General features: G+C 37.4%; 2 protein-coding genes across 3 annotated transcripts in view; both read right to left on the bottom strand.

Annotated features, from left to right (window-relative positions):
• LOC124159784 (syntaxin-6) overlaps positions 1–5167 on the bottom strand; it is a 38109-nt gene extending 32942 nt beyond the window's left edge. Inside the window, exons 1-2 of the mRNA XM_046535701.1 lie at positions 4724–5167; positions 4367–4539 (exon numbers count right to left, since the gene is read on the bottom strand). Of these exons, the coding sequence (XP_046391657.1) occupies positions 4367–4539; positions 4724–4758 (208 nt within the window). The 5' untranslated portion in view covers positions 4759–5167. The remainder of the gene's footprint in view (positions 1–4366; positions 4540–4723) is intronic.
• A 2634-nt stretch (positions 5168–7801) lies between these two features.
• The window catches only part of LOC124159563 (laminin subunit gamma-1), a 390848-nt gene continuing 379764 nt past the window's right edge, over positions 7802–18885 (bottom strand). For both annotated transcript variants that reach the window (XM_046535458.1, XM_046535457.1), the window contains exons 23-28: positions 18055–18292; positions 16892–17094; positions 13981–14139; positions 11956–12073; positions 10665–10777; positions 7802–9396 (exon numbers count right to left, since the gene is read on the bottom strand). In XM_046535458.1, coding sequence (XP_046391414.1) covers positions 9274–9396; positions 10665–10777; positions 11956–12073; positions 13981–14139; positions 16892–17094; positions 18055–18292 — 954 coding nt within the window. In that variant the 3' untranslated portion in view covers positions 7802–9273. The remainder of the gene's footprint in view (positions 9397–10664; positions 10778–11955; positions 12074–13980; positions 14140–16891; positions 17095–18054; positions 18293–18885) is intronic.

Raw genomic sequence — 18885 nt, 5'->3', positions numbered from 1 at the left:
AACATTGCAAAAGCTGTGAACTCAGTCAAAACTAGATTTGTTTTGTTTTTACCAATTAACTGACTGAGCTTCATAACTATATTTTAAAAATTTTAATTGTTAAAACTTGTTAAAATATTAAAATAATTTAATTATAGGTAAGCGCATCTCGAGTTGAGTCGTCAAAAAGCACAAAACTACCACGTGTGTAAACACATCTCCAAGCAATTGTTGACAATCGGTTATGTCCATGTTCCTGTCGACTAATGGAGCAGTTTGATTTCATTTACTTGGAATTTTTGCAAATTCATTTCATCGGAAGGTGAGCTCAACAACGAAGTGTTCCCGATGATGATTAATCACCACAAAAATCACAAATGGTTGATTTAGCGAGCAATTTTGACAATCTATAACGAAGATGTGGATGACTCAAACTAGATCAATCAGAATAAAATAGTTGGTACCCTACATTCATTCAAATCTTTTGACTGTGTAACAAACGAAGACAAAGTCACCAACTATCCATCTGAATTTTTGAAGTACTTGGATGTGCCTGGCTAACCACGGCACGCTATTCTCAAAGTAAAATTCAAAGGTCAGGAAGTTCTCATTCCGAGGATTCCATGATCATAGCTTACATGCACTTTACAGCTAAAAGGAATTCAATTTCCAATTCATGTTGTATTCATGATGATGATTAACAAATCACATGGTCAGTCATTCAGTTTTTGTGATGTTTATACTCATGTGCTCATTAAAACCCATGATTTTCTCATGGTCAATTATATGTGGTATGTTCACAAAATGGTAAACGTTCTGCTGTATTTCTTTCTTCACTTCAGGGGCGCAGCTAGGAATTAAGGCTAGGGGGGCTTTAGGTGCAACTAATACTGGCGCGTCTGGAGGGTATAGAAAACCCACCAAGATAAGTGAGAGGTGTGGGGGCCCTCCCCCACAAATTTTTTAAGATAAATGATGCTGTGTGAAGAGTTATATATGTTTTGTTTGTGAGTCATCCGTTCCCCTAATATTAGTTACAAAATTTTTCACATTAAAATATTTTTATAAATAATATCTCTGAGCTCTGGGGGGGAGGGGTTAAGGTCCCCCAAAACCTCCCATTGCTGCGTCACTGCTTCGCTTCGCTATATTTATTTCGCTTCAACCACTTTGTCTTGTGCCTGATAACAAAACAAAAACTGTTGTATATCAGAACGTGCTTGACTAAAGAGATTAAATCTCAATGTGTACGGCACACTGTGGTGTGTTTATGCATGCAGCACGTTTACGCAGTACATTTTTTCCAAACTGAGATACTATAACTGGCACACCTAAAGTCATTTCAAACGAATGCTGCTTCCTAGGACCTTTTCTTGCACGATTTTGAGCATCAGCCAAGTGTTCGTCTAGCAGCAGACTTAGACCTAAAAACACTTTTTTTACGGTTAATAACACAAATAGCCAACAACTAAACGTATATAACATTGACTTTATTAACTGCTTTATAAAACCACAATGTCCAACATTTCTTAATTTAGAACGTCAAAATTAGAAAATTTATTTTTTTTAAATCCGCGTAAACTTGCTCTGACCCTATGTAGATTCTTTGAGAAAATGTCTTTTTAACAAGCAATTTCGATACTTCTTTACCTGGTTTTATTGAATTTGTTTCCTTATTTAACTATAATAGGTCAAATATGATTAAAATGGTACAGCCACTCTTGATTTATAAATGGTGCAAGTACATAAACTGTTTTTGATTGATGGGCGGTACGAAGCTCACCAAGCCAGACAGTAGTAAATAAATAAAAAACGAAAAAGGGGAGGAAAAAGTGTAATGCGCTGCAAACAAGAAAAGATAGGTATGGGAGAATAGATGGAGAGGATGATGAATGAGGAGAAGTGCAACTTACAGGAGGAGGTGGAAAAGGAATAAGGCCAGGTCGACACATCCAAATTGACTGCTACTGCATTAGCACAGAAACAATATATATCGCCACTATTATCAACACAAAAGTATCTCAAGTGAAAGCCAATCCACTTCTTGGAGGCAGAGGTAGAAAAAAAAGAAATGACAGTGGCAAAATAGAAATATTAAACCCATCCCTCCACTCACAAAGAATCAAATTTAAGTACTTCTAAATTTTCCCAACAATGTACTGTACAAGACGAATTCAATCAACATACAAAGAATTACAATCCATCTCCACACAGTTGCTCATATGCTACACCTATCATCACTACTAATTTAAATTCTATTTCGAATGGGTTTCCGACTTTTAAATAAATATAATTAATATAACAAAATATAATAATGAGGTGATAACTGAATTGCAAATATCAAGATCGATTCCTCCCCAAAGCCTCATGCTCATTTCCTGTTAACTTACTTCTTCAAAGTTAACAATACTGGTCTCTTCCTCAAAATCTTAACACGGTCAACAGTATCTGAACAAATTGAAACATAATGAGCTGATTCACCACGTTTTAAAAATTGTCAATCGTGATTATTATTTAAGTATTCTACCATTTAAGATAGGTTTGCATGGAGAATCACAAAGCATTCTCCCCTCCCTCCATGAAATCCATCCACTTTAATTCACAGTAAGGCCTACTCCCTTTCATTCTATCTAAAAATCCTTTTCTTTTCCTTCCCCTCCCTCGTTTACCTAACATTCTGCCCTCTAACACCGTCCTTAACATCCCTCCCCACTAAGTACTCGCTCCATCCATACCCTCTTGTCTCCTCCGTATCTCATCTAAAAGCTGCCTCTCCTCGCCAACCATATCCAGCACTTCGTCGTTCCTCTTCCTCTCCGTCCATTTCACCATCTCCATTCTTCTCCATACCCATATCTCAAATGCCTCCAGTCTTCCCTCATCCTCCTTCCTAAGTGTCCATGTTTCTGCACTATAAAGCACTACACTCCAGATCAAACTCTTCCATAACCTTTTCTTTCAACTCTTACAAAACGATCCTCTCATAAGCACCTTCCTGTTCACGAATGCCTCCTTTGCTGATGCAATTCTCTTCCTAATGTCCAGATTACTACTGTTTCAGATTTTCTTACTTGAAACTTATGAGACAATGACTGCTATCAATTCGAAACCTATATTTCCCTTCCATCCACTGAATCATTTCGATAAATTTCTATTTCTTATTTGAGAGAACAGCCCTTTTTAAGGAAATACAGAGTTTCCCCACAAATTTCCACAGCAACTCCCAGAATATGTGTAGTGAGAGCAAGTGGAAACAATGAGGAAATCAACGGCTCAGTACACAGAAGTTACTTCCTACTAATCCCATTTATTCTTATCTACTCTTCCTGAGTTTTACGCATTGGCTTTGCATGGTTTGTTGTTGTTCACACTCACGCAGGAGGACAGGTTGCAGACGTTACTTTTGACCAAGGTGGAATATATCACCGAGTAAATTAATGAAAAATAAATCAAAACACTTATTCACTGGCATTTTCAACATTAGTAAGTGCCGGTACCTGGTCTAGCACTAGAGAAAAGGTAGGGAACAGGAAAATCATACCAGTCTGAAAAAATCCAGATTCTGAAGGAAAAATATTGAATTTCTCCTGGTAAACACTGATAACCTAACCTGATTGACAGCCCAAGAACAATTTTAAATTCATATTTACTTATAAAAAAGTGGAGTCTCATGTGTTTGATGGTAAACACTGCTTCCACATCCATGCCTAGGTAAATTGAATAAAGCTGAATGAAAGCGTATGATCAATCTGGGATTGGTTTAATGTTTCATCCACTTGAAGAAATGGCATTAGAATGCACAGTTGAATTGGATAAGTACTTCTAAACAATAAATTCGGTCTGGTTAAATCAGTGAAGACTTGCAAGGAACACAATAGGATTTTATTCAACAGACAATGCAATTCTATCCATCGAATGATTGTTAAACGACCATTTTCCGACGGCAAAATTATAAACAAGAAGTGATCCAAGCTCTAAATGAAGGTAATAACCCGAAAACAACTGGATATACGAAACGCACTGCAATATTAATTACTCAATGCTAGAGTACCAATCATTTACCGATCATTTAACCAAATTCATCTTTAGTCTTTCATTTTCACGGCGATTGAATTTTAGATAAAGAGCTTATAGCCACGAAGAAACTACAATGAGTAGTCAAATGATGCTATTTCACGAATTATTTTATAAAACGCGGAATTAAGGAAATGGTCGAGCTTTTCTGGGTGTTCAGTCATAAAGTCTAGAGAAAAAATAAACCCGAGAACTGGGCATTGTGACACAATATACACAAATCATCAATGAAAACAACCGGATGGAATTATCAAAAGGATCATTCGGATTTAGTACAGCACTCACCACATGAAAAAGTAGTGGAAAAGGATATCAATTGTGTCTTCTAAATCTTCCAAATCCCATTCAATACTTCTCAGTGCGTTTCTTAGCTCCGTTGTCGTCCATTCTAGCTCATCCTTTGAAATATCTTCGAGCTGCTCGTCTTGCAATTCCAACCACCGACGATACAGGCCTCTTGTCTTGTTTAAAGCTTTGCAGGCCTCACTTTTATAAAACAAAAATACATTGAGTAATGTGCACTAGGGTATCAGTGGCATAATTCTGAATGACAAACGGAAACAAACTCAACCATCAACAAAATACACACAACCACTTCTTGCAATGATTTTTAACGAAGGACGCAAAAGTCTCTACTCACTACATACACATAAATAATAAATATACTTACTCCTTCACTACGAAGAAAGGGTCCTCGAGTGTCATGTCAAATCTCAACAAACCATAGGGTGCAATTACTCCGAAATTGCAAAGCAATTTATTCACACACAAATGTACATTAGGATTTCAAATGCTCTCCTTAAACGGACAAGAAGAGAGTTAATCCCTGTTTAGAACCTACACCTTCCAGCTGATCCATTTCGTGTCAACGCATTCCGCTTCGGCTGGGAGTTTCTCATCGACTAACGTGTGACGTCACAGGTTCTCATTTTCGGCTTTCATGCTTGATTTGAGCTATTTGAACTCATTGGATTTGCCGTTAGTTAACAAACACTATGTGGTCACCTGAACGTCATTTTTTGTTATCATTATGCTTATTTGCTAGTTATTACTGTGGCTCATCGGCAGAGAAATGACAACAACAAAATTCGAGGCGCAGTTGTTTGTACACAAACCCAGGGTCAGAGCCGGCGGAAGCACAGATATATACAATATATATTGTATATATCTGTGGGCGGAAGTGTCCACAGGAATTCGTGTTCGATTTAACGCCGCGCGATGAAATGTGAGTTAAACCCCAATTTGGGTGCTGGTTGAAAGGGATGCCCATTTACAAAATGGTGTTATGATGCCGTGCGTTCAAATATGCTGTCGATTGTGTGAATGACGTCGCTGGAATTGCTCGTATTACGTACCTTATGTTTAAATATTCCTCCGTCTTCTCCGATTTCGATCTCTTTTGCGACATTTTTCCGCTGAATTTCACCGTTTTCTTTCAAAAGATATCTAATTACTAAGCCGCACGATTCCGTGCTCCCCGAAGACATTCTTATCTCTCAGATAACGAATTGTAATGTGATAGCCCACTTTTATCTCCGGATAGTGCTCCATCGATAGAAAGTGAGATGCATTAGCAAAAATTATAAGTTTTTAAAAATGTTATTAGCTTGGATTGTGCTAAAATTGGATATTATTAAATTGAAATAGCTCTCTTAATCTCTAACAAAAGTTATACAGATCACTAGTTTACTTACCTCGAAGTACGTTTCTTTGCAGTTCCATTCCCTTGTAGTTTAAATTTAAGGTAGGTGCGTAGGATGGATGCGTACAATGATACACCACCAGAAGATATATTTATTCGCCAACTTGTGTTACACCTGTTGCCTATACCCTCAACCTTGGAAACCCTTTCCAGTCGTCCAGATATTTTGACCTCTAGAGGCGAGCTCGCATCTCTTCCAAAATCTTTTTTACCCCACCCCCACTTCAGCTACTTCTCTTTCTCTCCATTCGTCTTACTGTCACAATTTTCTTCTTCATCATTCATTAAATAATTGCTACTTTTCATTACCCCATAGATATTCCATATAGAAGTTAGAGTGAAGGAATTTATATAAGTTAAATAAAAATAAAAAATAAAAATATCTTTAAATCAAATTGGCGTTGATTAGCCTTCCTGTGAAAGGGTTGCGGTTGGTCCGAAGGATAATGTCCAGTGTAATGTAGGCTGTGGAGAGAAAGATGATTTATTAAATCTTACTGGGCTTGGTACCAAAGGTAAGGGTATTTAAGGCCAAAGTTTATTGCTATTGGATTGCCATTGCTATCGGAGCTGAAACCAAAAGTCAAGTTTTAAAGACAAAAGACCGTTGTTGAAGAAGCATAGAAGTTGCATAGATAAATCAGAAAACGCGCTAGCCCATTTCTCCTCTGAGTTGGTTGGTCTATCCCTGTTCTTGGGGTTACCACTCCATGCCTGTTTTTCTCTGTGTACAAACTCGGCCTCTCAATCTCAACATGATAATGATGGAGTCAGTTGTTGAGAAATCACATTTGACTAATCTTTGAACCAGGGCTAAAAATGTTAAAGTTGTGTGAATATGATTTGCCGGGAAAGCCTACTATTATGCCAAGATGGTGTATTAATGAATGAGACATGTGCGTTCACATAAAAATTTTATGTATGTGTAAACTGTAGCAGAAAGATAAAATACACTCTGCTCACAAAGGGGGAAAATTATCTAAGAACTACTCAGTGGCAAGATTTCAGTTAAGACCTTGGGGTTTTACCAAAACTATCAATGGATGCTCTCAGCTACAATTTGTTCAGTAATCATTTGATCATGTCATCATGATCAGTTGCTTGGTGAGAGCGAATCAAAAGGAACAGTATGCAGCATAACTATGATCAATGGTGATCAATCATCTCCAAGTTTAGCAGACTATCTGCCAGAAAGTGATCATCATAATGATTTTAACCGTACTTTCTTAATTTAGGAAATAAGCGAGTAAATTAGATTTCTTGGGAGACTTTGAAATTTGTAATGACCCAAACAAAATGAAAAGGTCATAAGAAAAATGAAATTTGTGTTCGGCTCTGCCGTGCCCATTGTAAAAGGTCTAAAATAACTGAAATCATCTTCCATGCAAGGCTCATTTCCGTGGTCACAAAGTCACCATGGAAGCAGAGCGTACTTGAATTCCAACAGAATGGAATATGCAGATCTTGCTTTTCTGCCCAAGACTTTCAGTAGACACTTTTCACTATAGTAGGCACATTAATGTGTTTGGTGTTGTAAGCCAAATTTGGTGTTGTATCTTGTAAATACTTTTTTTGACATCCTATTCAAAGATGCCAAGTCATTCCTTATGGTATAAACGTATAAATTTCAATCAGTACTGGCACTAACATGTTCTTGGACTTCACCGACAACTATTTTACAAGATGATTTAAAAGAATAAAGTGTGAAAAAATCACCTTTAATGACTAGAAAACCTTTAATTTATATTTAACACCAACAAGTTTTCTACAATATTTTTAAATTTAAATTCTAAGACTCTACGAGAATTGGTTTTGTATCCACTTAATTACCAAACCAAGTCTCACATACAGACAGTCTGGACTTAATTTAAATCTCCTTATTGAAATCAGGACTTTAAATAAAAAGCTAAAGTAGAATTGATATGCTTGTCCACATGTAATGATATGCTGGTAATTTCTCAGCACATGTCGGTATATCTACTCACAAGTTTGCAATCTTTCATGTGTACCTTAAAATAATACAAATAACAATGGAAAGTTCATAAATGGTATGAATGAATAAAAATTTTTATTCAATTCCTACTAAGTTCACTTCAAAATGTGAATGATACAACATTAATGTAAAATATAATGGCAAAATGATCAGATATTTACTAGAAGCAACTGGCAGTGATTTGAGTCTATGGTGACAGTCATGTGGAGTCTCCGCTAATGTCTCTTTCTCTCTCAGCACATGACTTCAACATAGTTCACAAACTAGAATCAGCACATTATTAAAAGGTCAAAAAATATCTTTGGTACATGTCAATATTGCTTATCATGCAGTCCCACATTGTAATAAACAGCACCACATTTTTTATGCCTAACAAAAAATATAAAATCAACTCTCTGATCCCCATTAACTTACTTCTATACTAGTTGAAGTATATGACTTGCAATTATGTAAAAGCATCCAAAATGCACAGATTCAACTATGGATCTCTGGAGGCATTTATCATCATTGATGTCACAATATGGCACATTTTTAGGGAAGTTTGAGGTATGGTTGGACTTCCCTCTTATCGAATAGATTACATAGAGAAAATTATGAGTTAAAGACAACTAGGGGGCAAACTTCATTGGATTGCTGGAATAATAAATATTGAAAAGAAAATATGGGGGTGCTGAAGAAAAGACCACAATAATGGAATGATACTGTTGAAGTGGCAGTAAGAAAACTTAATGTCAGCTTCATTCTTAGGTGATAATATTAGAAGTGCAGTGAAAAAATGAGGGGTTAAGAAAGATTTACATTCATCTGATTAAAATAAAGAGGTAGACATGGGATTAAATGATCTAGATTGGTAAGACTGACATCTATGTCTAGTGCCCAGGAGTGGCACTTGATTAATACATATAAAAACCTAAACATTTGTACAATTTTCAGAAGTAAGGGTAAAGGAAGTACATATTACTTCGCAAGTGTACTACTCATGTTTTCATTGAAATTCTTTGGCATATGCAAACAAAACATGTCTCCTAGTAGTTGTAACACAAATTTAGCAAGTTTCCTCCAAAATGACAAAACCCTGACTCAGCGTGATGTCACTGACACTGCATATATGGTGCTATTTTTTTGGGAATAAAGCTGCAATAAAATGGTTATATTTCATTGATCCCAAATTTCTCAATCCACGCACAATGCCTCAATAAATTTCTTGCATTGTTTAAAGTTTCAAATTATATGCAAAGGGACTCATTTACATTTTAGCTTTGCACTCGCTCGTCAAAAAATAATAATCATAAAATTTCCACTGGACCACTGGGAGACAATGGAGGTAACACACAAGGCACTTGTACAAGCGTCATCCTCATTTCAAAGAAACAGAAATCATATCACTTCCACACGCACCACAACTTGTCTTTTTCATACCCTGAAATTTCCAGGGATAATCCATGTGCGCTTTTGAGTTACTTGGATCCTACATGCTAATCCAATGCAAACAGATAAGTCCTCCAAATGATGTACAACATCGATCTTAAGGCTCTAATTTTAACCTCTTCCAACATCCGTCAGGCAGCGATTTCTTAATGTCCTCAATATTCAATACCTCTGCTCTTAATCGTGCCACCTCCTTCTCATAATCCTTCAACTGCTGGTTCTGAAATGTACGGAACAAGTGCAATGAATGAAATTATGGAATCTTACCATTGACTCAGAATGTTAAGTAAATTTCATCCTCTCCACTACGGTTGGCATATGCCCTGAAAAGTGGGAGTGTCCATAATTTGAGTGCCAACATCATACATAAAGGCTCGTTTATGGAAAAAATAACAATAAATATATGTACATTGAAATTAACGAGAAAATTAGCTTCACAGCCTAGGGGATCATAGACAGGAAATCCATATGCCAATTAAAGGTATTCATATATGTATGTAGTCGTAAAACTATGCATTGCCTGAGACAGTCATCAATAGGGTAGAGAAAAAGCCCACATACTTTAGGTGTGCTTTGCAGAATTGGAATGTGGAGCACTTGGAGTGAGGCATGAAGCAAACTTGGCAGTGCCAAATGTTTACACTGTCATCTAATGTTTTCAAGGAACATTAGGTAAAGGGCTAAAATGAAGTAACAGGCTCCTCATTTGGACCAGAGTGAGGATAATCCACGAGTAGAGGCCCCAGGAAAAGATCAGATGAAAGTTGACCTTTGCAGCTCTATTTTCGAATTATGGCAAAGGTGAGAGCACCAAAGGGAAATTTTAGGTTTGGCAACACATCTATCAGGTTCACAACGTTAACACATTGGATGTCTGAGAGGGGCTGAATTTCCTAAAACCTATAAGACAATGTGTCACATCTAGAGCCTACCGCGCGAATGGCAGTGGAATTCCCACTAGAAAATTTTCCCACAACCGGGAATTGAACCGCAGAGCTTTGGCTTTCTGGGCCACTGCACATACGGCTGTGCAATTCAGGTTGCTGAATTGTACTGAGGCTCATCATACTATGCAGATATTTGCCCTTTGCAGTTCATCAAGAATGGCGATGATGGGGAGTGACTGAAATGAACGCACAACTGGTTTACGGACTAAAACCTAAAGCTAAAGCAGCGCACACCGGTAATTTGTAAAATTATGAGTGTGCTCTGTGAACGGCAGTGAAATTTAAAAGAATTGCCATGAGAAAAAATTCCCCTAGACGTGGAAAAAAATTATTTCTGTTGGCAATTGATGTATACCATAGGCCATGCCTTTTGTCATCTGATTGGAAATGGGAAAGTCGCCTTCTGAGAAACTTTCATCCCACTCACCTCAACTTGCTGAAGTTACTTCTCCTCAACAACAGAGTTTTGGAGGGGGAATGATGACAACACCACTCTCAACTCAAATGCATCATCCTCATGGTAACCAGGGCATTAGCTTACCTGTTGAATTCTATTATTCCTCAACGTCTCCATTCTCTTCTCAAGGTTAGCTTGAGCAAATTCTTCTTCTGCAGCTCTCAACCGCTCCTCCAACACATTTAGTTCCTCCTCATCTATAATCAGGAAGGAGTTATTTTAATGAGTGAAATATGTAATATAAAAAATACTTTCCCCAAATCAAGCCAGTGATTTCAAGTAATGACGTTCCAAAATTTTACAGAGCCATTTTGGCTTTTTTTGGCATTTGAAGAGAAATAATTTAAGTAGGTAATGTCTGGAGTAGCTGCAGCAAAATTTAGAGGTTCTCCGGGCCGACTTGGTTACAGCAATGAGAATGTGAAAAACCATAGCCCAAGGAAGAAGCCATGGAGATGCCTCTGGTAGTTTTAGGACCCCCAAAATCTTGTCAGTTTCCTCAAAAATATTTTGAAAAATTTGGCTATCATTCTGTTCTTATTTATCTTTGTGAGTATGTAGATATATAATATTGTGCTTGTGTTTCTATACCTTAGTTTCACCTACACATGACATTATATAGCAATGGGGTTTGTTAACAGGCAGCACTCAATGGGGGAGACTGTTTTGTTACCACTTGCGATGAACTATCTCCCTCTAACCCTGAAGAAATTTATGGCTACATACATGGCTGAACCATGTTCATCAAATACGTTAGATTTATAGCTTTGAAGATATGTAGCAAGCACTACCACTGGCAAAAGTCTGCATACATATACTGAAATATTTAAGTTGAGCTACGAACGGACTTTAATGAGTACATACATCTGGAGCAGGTGATCCAAATGTCAATCAAGAAGTTAGAAGGATGATATCTCTTAAACCATATTTTCATTTGCCTTAAGCAATCATCAACGGAAAAGAGAACAGGTTTTAACCCACACTCTCCAAGTTTCTTAAAGTCAACAGTCTCTCAAGAGACTCTTAGCTAAGCCCTTGGTGGCTTCATCCCTGTTCTCCTCTTTTATTGATGATTGCCTAGGACAATTGCAAAACCATTTTTGCAGATATTTTTCTCCCAACCCTAATTGGTATTCAGATTTTCTGTCCATTTATGTATTCACTCAAACTTATAGTTCCTTAACTTAATTATTCCAGTAATTACAGACAGACTTGTGTCAGTGGAAGTATGTACTTGTTTATCTTCAATGATCTAAATTACAAGTACAAAGTACCTACATGCATGAATACATATTATTGTTTCAAGTCATAAACACAACAAATCCTTGCGTGATGACCTTGTTGTAAGTCTTAGTAGTGTTGAAATTGCACGTACCTAGGTCTGGTAAACCTTCAAGTTCCTTCAAGATGTCTTGAACCTCTCCCAGTGCCTTCTCAACTTTACTAACTGCTTCATCTGCATGTGATTTTGCCTGCCCAACTTTTTCTTTGGCCTAGAAGAAAAATGTGCATTTTTTACCATTCTAAATATATATACATGCATATTACTTTCTTCAACATAATTTGAAACGATATTTTGCATATGGTTTCTGTATAGGGATTGCCTACTTTTTAGGGGTGACCCTTAGGTTACTCCTATTCCTAAGGAAAACATTGTGGTTATCACGGATGAAAGTGAGAGACAGTATAGTGACAAATTGTGATGCAGAGGCAACTGGTGCAAAAGATCAGCAATGTGCCTCCCTCCTTGATTGACCCTTCCGCACACCAACGCCTACATACATACTGAGAAATGTGTATGTACAGTTGAATTCAAAAGTATTGCCACAACCCTCGCCTTAGTTCAGAAATGGAGCTTTGGTTTTTTATGTTGTACCTGTGGGAGGGAAATTTGAACAACAATCCCATCTCCTGCATTGTTTTTATTATTACATCATTAAAGGGAAATTTATATAGGATATGTGAAATGTTTAATACCACATGAACTGTTCAGCTCATGCTAGATAGTAAATTCACCTCCAGAACTTCAATTTATTTTCTCTTGTAAATTGGCCGATCTGTCAAGGTATATTTTCTAACTATTAATGCTGCAATCTTTTGATGAGTGATAATGAACTTAAAATATGTAAAAGATCTGTTGCAATATCACAGCAAATAATGCCTCTGCAAGTTAAAATTCAGTTTGATTTAGTGACCATAGAAGACTGGCTCATTCCCACGCAATGACTTTAAAAAATTCATGGTGAGACACCAGTTCAATTTGTATGTGTGTTGGTATATTGGTAATGAAAAGGCTATCCACTGTTATATTACAAGTACATACATATTATGGTTCAAACCTGTCGGAGATAATAATTTTTTCATTGTCAAAAAATGACCACAAGAAATTTTCCTGTCCACTGTAATACATATGAATTACTGCTGTCATTATCAAATTTGTATAGCAAAAATTCATTTTAATTTACATGGAAATCGTTATTACTTTGTCTCAAAATCTCATCTCCCAAAGAATGTGTAAAACATTTCAGGCAGGTATTCCTCTGCATCAAGTCCCTTGTTGTGTTACCCGAATTACGCTTTCCACAACACCACTGTCTTTCACACTGCCTGTTGCTGTAAACAATGGAAAACGTAGAAATCATGCTTGTTTCTCATACTTCTTTACCTTATTATTGTGGATCTATGCATCAGCGCATTCATTTTACTTTATCAATATGTACTCTCATTAATTTCCTGATTGGGAAAGATAAAATTTATCACTTGAAGTTGCTCTTGCCACTGATAATCATAACGTCTGCCGTATAAATCAGTGAATCTTATGGTTCACCCCTGTAGTCAATTCTAGATTAAATGCACCTGAAAGTTTAACACATTATTTGGCAAGGTTAACTTTTTTGTGATACATCTGATATTTTCTGTGGTTTCTTTACTAATGAACCTTACAACTTTGAAAACATTTTTTTGGGACATGCTAAAGGTGAATGTGAGCAACACCAACTACATTTGCCAATACAATTCCTCATAAAAAAATATTACCTACATTCCTGCTGGAAAGTTATACTTGTACTACTATAGGATTACATATTCAGAAACTGTCACCAGAAAACTTACGGAGTTATATTAATAATGCATATATTTTTAACCTTTATCGTCCAATTGCGGTCCCAAAAGGGACCAATGTTTTCGTTTACGGCCTTGCAGTCCCTTTAGGGACCACTGAGACCCACTTCGTTTAAAATCAGCTTATATTGAGTTTCTTCGCTCGAGATTTAACTGGGGAGCTGCTTATATTTTAAACCTAGGCCATGTAAATGCCCGGCCATGCAGTGATACATCTGGGGTTTAAAGCCATCCTTTACAGGTTAATGGCAACCTGAATATGTACTAGTAATCATCTTACCTCCGACGTCAGCCGCTCATTTGCCTTGGCCTGATCTTCTAGTATTTTCAACTTCTCACCAGTGAGGCCAACCTCTGCAGCCAGCTCATCAGCACCATCTCTAACCTTTTCAGCATTCCGCTTGGTTTCCTCAGAGTCCCTACGGATCATATCCGCCTCCTGCAGAGGAAATATGGACCATCCATTAGCACCTCAAGATTACTCGGTCTACCCTAAAATTTAACTCAATATACAGATAGAGTTAAGCACTACACTGATACAAAATTGTTATCTGAAAATGCTGTATCTATTTGAAGGTGCAATTTGGAGGAAGTGGTGAATAATACATAATTTATTTAAAAGTGCAACATTATTCTCTATTCCTCATGCACAACCATTTCCATTTTTCAGCATTCTAAGCAGTATGATGGCCTAGTCAGCCTGTAGCTCTCAAACATAGTAAGAGCTAAAAAAAACGTTGTAATGAAATATGTTATGACAAACAAAATATGCCAATGTGGCATTGCAAAATCTAGGAGAAAATTATCACCTTTACCAATGCAATTTTGAATAAAATTGGAGAATCTATGTACAATTTTGAAAGAATACACAGGTAATTACTAAGTGTAAATTTGTAAATATATTCATGAATAAAGTTTATAACAGGGCCTTCCAAGTATTTTTCAGCTTCGGTTAAAAAAATATTCAATTATATACTGTGATGACTCGAGCAGGGGATAAAAAAAAAAAGAAATAAAATAAAATAAAAGAATATGTTCTGTAGCAATATTTGATTCATTCATCATTGTATTAAAAAATTTAGTGTATGTTGTTCGCTTAGTTCAAATAGTGGCCACTACGTCGGCTCTGCCAGTGCCGAGTGCAGACGACGTCAAGTGGTTGGGATTATGGGTAGGTGACGACGGATATATAGGGAAACGTCCCCAGGTGACGGGAGAGAGAAAAAGTGAGACAGTGAGTTGTGAATGAGCACTGCAGGGTGATTCATGCCCAGTTGGTCGCGGACGCAGAGGAGAGAACACCTACAATAGGAAGGAAAGTGGGAAAGGGCCATTTTGGCAGTGGATGACGTCGACGCCGGTTTGAGCGGAAGAAAAGAGGACTTGCCACGAATGAACAAACGCAAGTAGATGTTTGTTCTTGCAGAGTTCCTCTACAAGTTATCCTCACCGGAAAAACGGAAGCGTAAGCACACCACGCCCCAGTCCTTTTTTTTTCCCAAAGTGAAACTTTCCAATCCTACGTGAAAGTGTTCCCCAAGTGCGCGATAAATGCTCTCATATTTTCTTCGTGTTATGAAGAAGAACTCATTTGCAATAATCTCTCACTGTCATTCAAGATTCAATTAGTTTTAATTTTCAAGTACTGTTCGTTGAAGAAAAGTAGCATCATTCTCATCAGGGTATTTTTTGTGTGTTTTTGGAAAGTAAAATATATTGTTTCATTGTAATCATCATCATCAGGGTATTTTTTGTGTGTTTTTGGAGGGTAAAAATCTATTGTTTCATTGTAATCATTATCATCAGGGTATTTTTTGTGTGTTTTTTTTGGAAGGTGAAAATATATGTGTAATATGTTAAAGAATGATTTCTCTGGCGTGATCATTCCTTTGCTCGATCTCCTTCCTACCCTATATGTGATGTCGTGTTCCGTCACAATACGTATACTACATATATTTGGAACACATGTATTTGCCTATAGGTATCCATCTTCTTTCACTGCAAGTTGTCAATGATTGAATAGAAGTGGTGTTTTAATTTTTTCACTCTAGGTTGTAGTAGATATTTCATAATTGATCCAGACCAATAGATAAGCAATCTGTGAATCTAAACTGGACATCTACCTGCTGAAGCCTGACCTTAGGCTTCAAAAGTGCCACTCGATTGGCAACTGACACTCAACTTCTCATTAGCATCCATGGCTAGTCTCACCCTCTCCCTCCAGCAGGCTTAAGAAACAAACAGAATCGTCAGAAGCCCAGATCCAGAAACTTTGGTAAGACTTTATAAGGCTGACTTGTTGAAAGGCATGTGCATCATGAGTGAGTCATCATAGCAAGCACAGTAGACAAGAGGCAATAAACAGTGTTCTCCCATTACATGCTATATTCCTCCGATGTGTTGTCTCACACATCTACCCAACCCACCATCTATCTTGTGGAGTTTTATTTGTAAACATGTTTCAAAATAAAAGTACCGTACAGTGGCAGGTGTAAGATAATGGAAAGACATGGTGATGTCAAGGAGAAAAGATGACCTGAATTACCAGAGAACTTTTATTTTAAATCCACACACCCCTGTTACTGTGTAAGTTTCTGTGCTGCACTATAGGAAAACATCCAATCCTCACCCCACTCAGGAGTGTACGTATAGAATCGAGTGCAATGATTGCGATGAATCATACATTGAACAGACAGCTACATATATTATCTGGATGTTGGAGGGCAATAAATGTTGGAAAAAAATGAGATTCAACATCTATCAAGGCAAAACATCTCACTGAAGAGAAGCATAGAAGTGAATTTGATAGTTGACTGGGAAAGGAAAGGCTGGGCATGTGGTGGAATTCCTCTAATCACTGCTAAGCTGTATAACAACCACCTGCATGAGCTCCTAGCCCCCATAACACTCTCCTAAGTAGCGCATCTCTAACAATAATGGTAATCAGGAATGAATAGGTCAAGGGGGTTTGGTTCCCCCCAAAATGAGAAAAAATAAGCTCTTCAGTCCATTCTAGTGAAAGGAATCATGTGTCGGGGCAATGCCATGCAATTCATGTAAATACAGCATTCATGAGTTCCTCATTACCATTACAGAGTCACTGATAGAAATGTCAAGAGAAATGGAGTCACTCACCTAGTGAAAGACCTGAGAAAAAATCCCTCTCATGTTTTTTCAATCCCTTCTCTTACCTCTGATGCTTGCTCTGCGTACTTCTTCTGAGCTTCTTGGGCTGTATCCCGAGCAGCCTGTGCATTCGTTTCAGCTCCATGTAGTGCTCTTTCTGCTTCACCAGTCTTGTTCTTGGCTTCCACTATCAACCTTTCAATTTCATCAAACATTTGCAAGGACTCCTCAGCTTTTTCCCTGCTTTCTTGAACCTCTTGATCAAACTCTGCCGCCAAAAAAAAGAGGAATATACTGTTAGATTCTATTAGGTTAAAATTCTGTCTTATTTTGTCTATACTGATGTGAATTTGAAATTAATTTAGCGATAATAATATATATTAAGGCTGATATGTGCTTTACACATACTAAAATTATCACCTTTGAGTACAGATTACTTTTAACCCTTTCCAGTTGCAGAGAACATTCATGTTCTAATAACCAAAAAGTAATTGTATTTACTTTGCAAAATTTCACTTGAAATTAATGATTTATCACAAGCAACAGCTCAAAGCAACCCTGCCTTCATTTAAGTTTTAAAAAATATTGGAGCATCATGCTCTAAATGCTCCAAAAATTTAATTTGTACTATATGTGCTATATAAGTTTACCAAACGACTCAGGTGTTCCCCTCTCTTTCTTACATGATGGGTTACTTGCAAGAAAAACCTTAAATTCTTCTCGGCTTTCTTCAATGGCGGAATTGTTTGGCTGTGAGGGGGGGAAGGGTTCAGGGGGCCTTTCTACCTCTGAAATTGTGCTTGGGGCTCTTGGCAAGGGTTAAAGTACCTAGTCAAGTTGCACCATTGGCACAACCCGATCACGTAAAATCGATCCCCAGTGGATAAGGATTTCATAAGCAATACGCCAAGGTTGACTTAGGAAAATAACAGAGACAGCTGTGCCAGATTTGTTGACTGACTTTTGAAAGTGATTTTACCTGCTCTGTCCTTTTGAGGGTGTGCCCTCTGAATATTTAAATGCATAGTGAATGTGTAGCAAATAATAAGAGAGTAAAGGGAGCTGTGGAGCATCAGAGAAGGACCCAGGGGACAGGCCTTGTCAAAAGAAATGGCAATTACAGTAATATAAAGGAGGGAAAAATTAAAGGAAAAGTCTGCCCAGGAGGATCTGGAGATAAGCACATTAAAGCATTTACGAAATGTGAATAAAGGGTTTCTTCTCTCACCTCGGAGTGTTTTGTATGTCTTCTCTGCTTCAGCCAACGTCTCATCTCCTCGCAGTATTGCCTTCTCTGCTTTGCCCTTGGCAGCATCAACGTCTGCTAACAGCTCATCTGCTATTTGCTGCTGCTGATCAGCTCGAGCCAACAGATCCTTCCCAGCATTACCTGCTTCTTCCAGTCTCTTGATGTAAACATCCTGAATCTCTTTAACATTGTTCACTTCCTCTTTGATTTTACTTGCCTGAAAACAGCATGGAATAGAAAACATAGTTTAGCTTTTGTACAATTAAGGAACAGTTTTACAATGTCTTCCTACAGCTGTTACCTTACCTAGGGAATGCTTTAAAGCTAGGCACATTAAATTAAAGTTGTTAAGAATAAAGGTCTGCTGCAAAGTGTCCTAAATATAAGAGGTTGTCAACTTTGATTTTCACACTTTACTAAATGTGAACTAAATATTATCATACTGACTCATAAATATACAAGGAATGATACACCAACTCACATGTATGTATTTAGCCAGGGCCGGCCTTAGGGCGGGGCGACCGCCCCGGGCCCCGCGTTCGTGAAAAAAAAGATACCATCTTTAACTTTGAAAAAACACTCAGACACACGATGGGAGAGTAGAGTGGAGAGTGTAAAGGCAATAAGATATCAAGCAAATGAAGTTAGAGATGCCCTTCTTGAAGTCAGCAACAGCACTGATGATCCGAAAACCAAAAGTGAAGCACACTCTCTTGCAGTGAACGAATTAGAAAGCTTATTAGATTTATTTATATAATTACCAAATCAAAAATTTCACATCAGTTCCCAATTGAAATCTTTTTTCAGTTT

The sequence above is a fragment of the Ischnura elegans genome, chromosome 5 (assembly GCF_921293095.1).
Source record: "Ischnura elegans chromosome 5, ioIscEleg1.1, whole genome shotgun sequence".
NCBI classification, from domain to species: Eukaryota; Metazoa; Arthropoda; class Insecta; order Odonata; family Coenagrionidae; genus Ischnura; species Ischnura elegans.
This window is presented reverse-complemented; position numbering and strand designations above follow the sequence as displayed.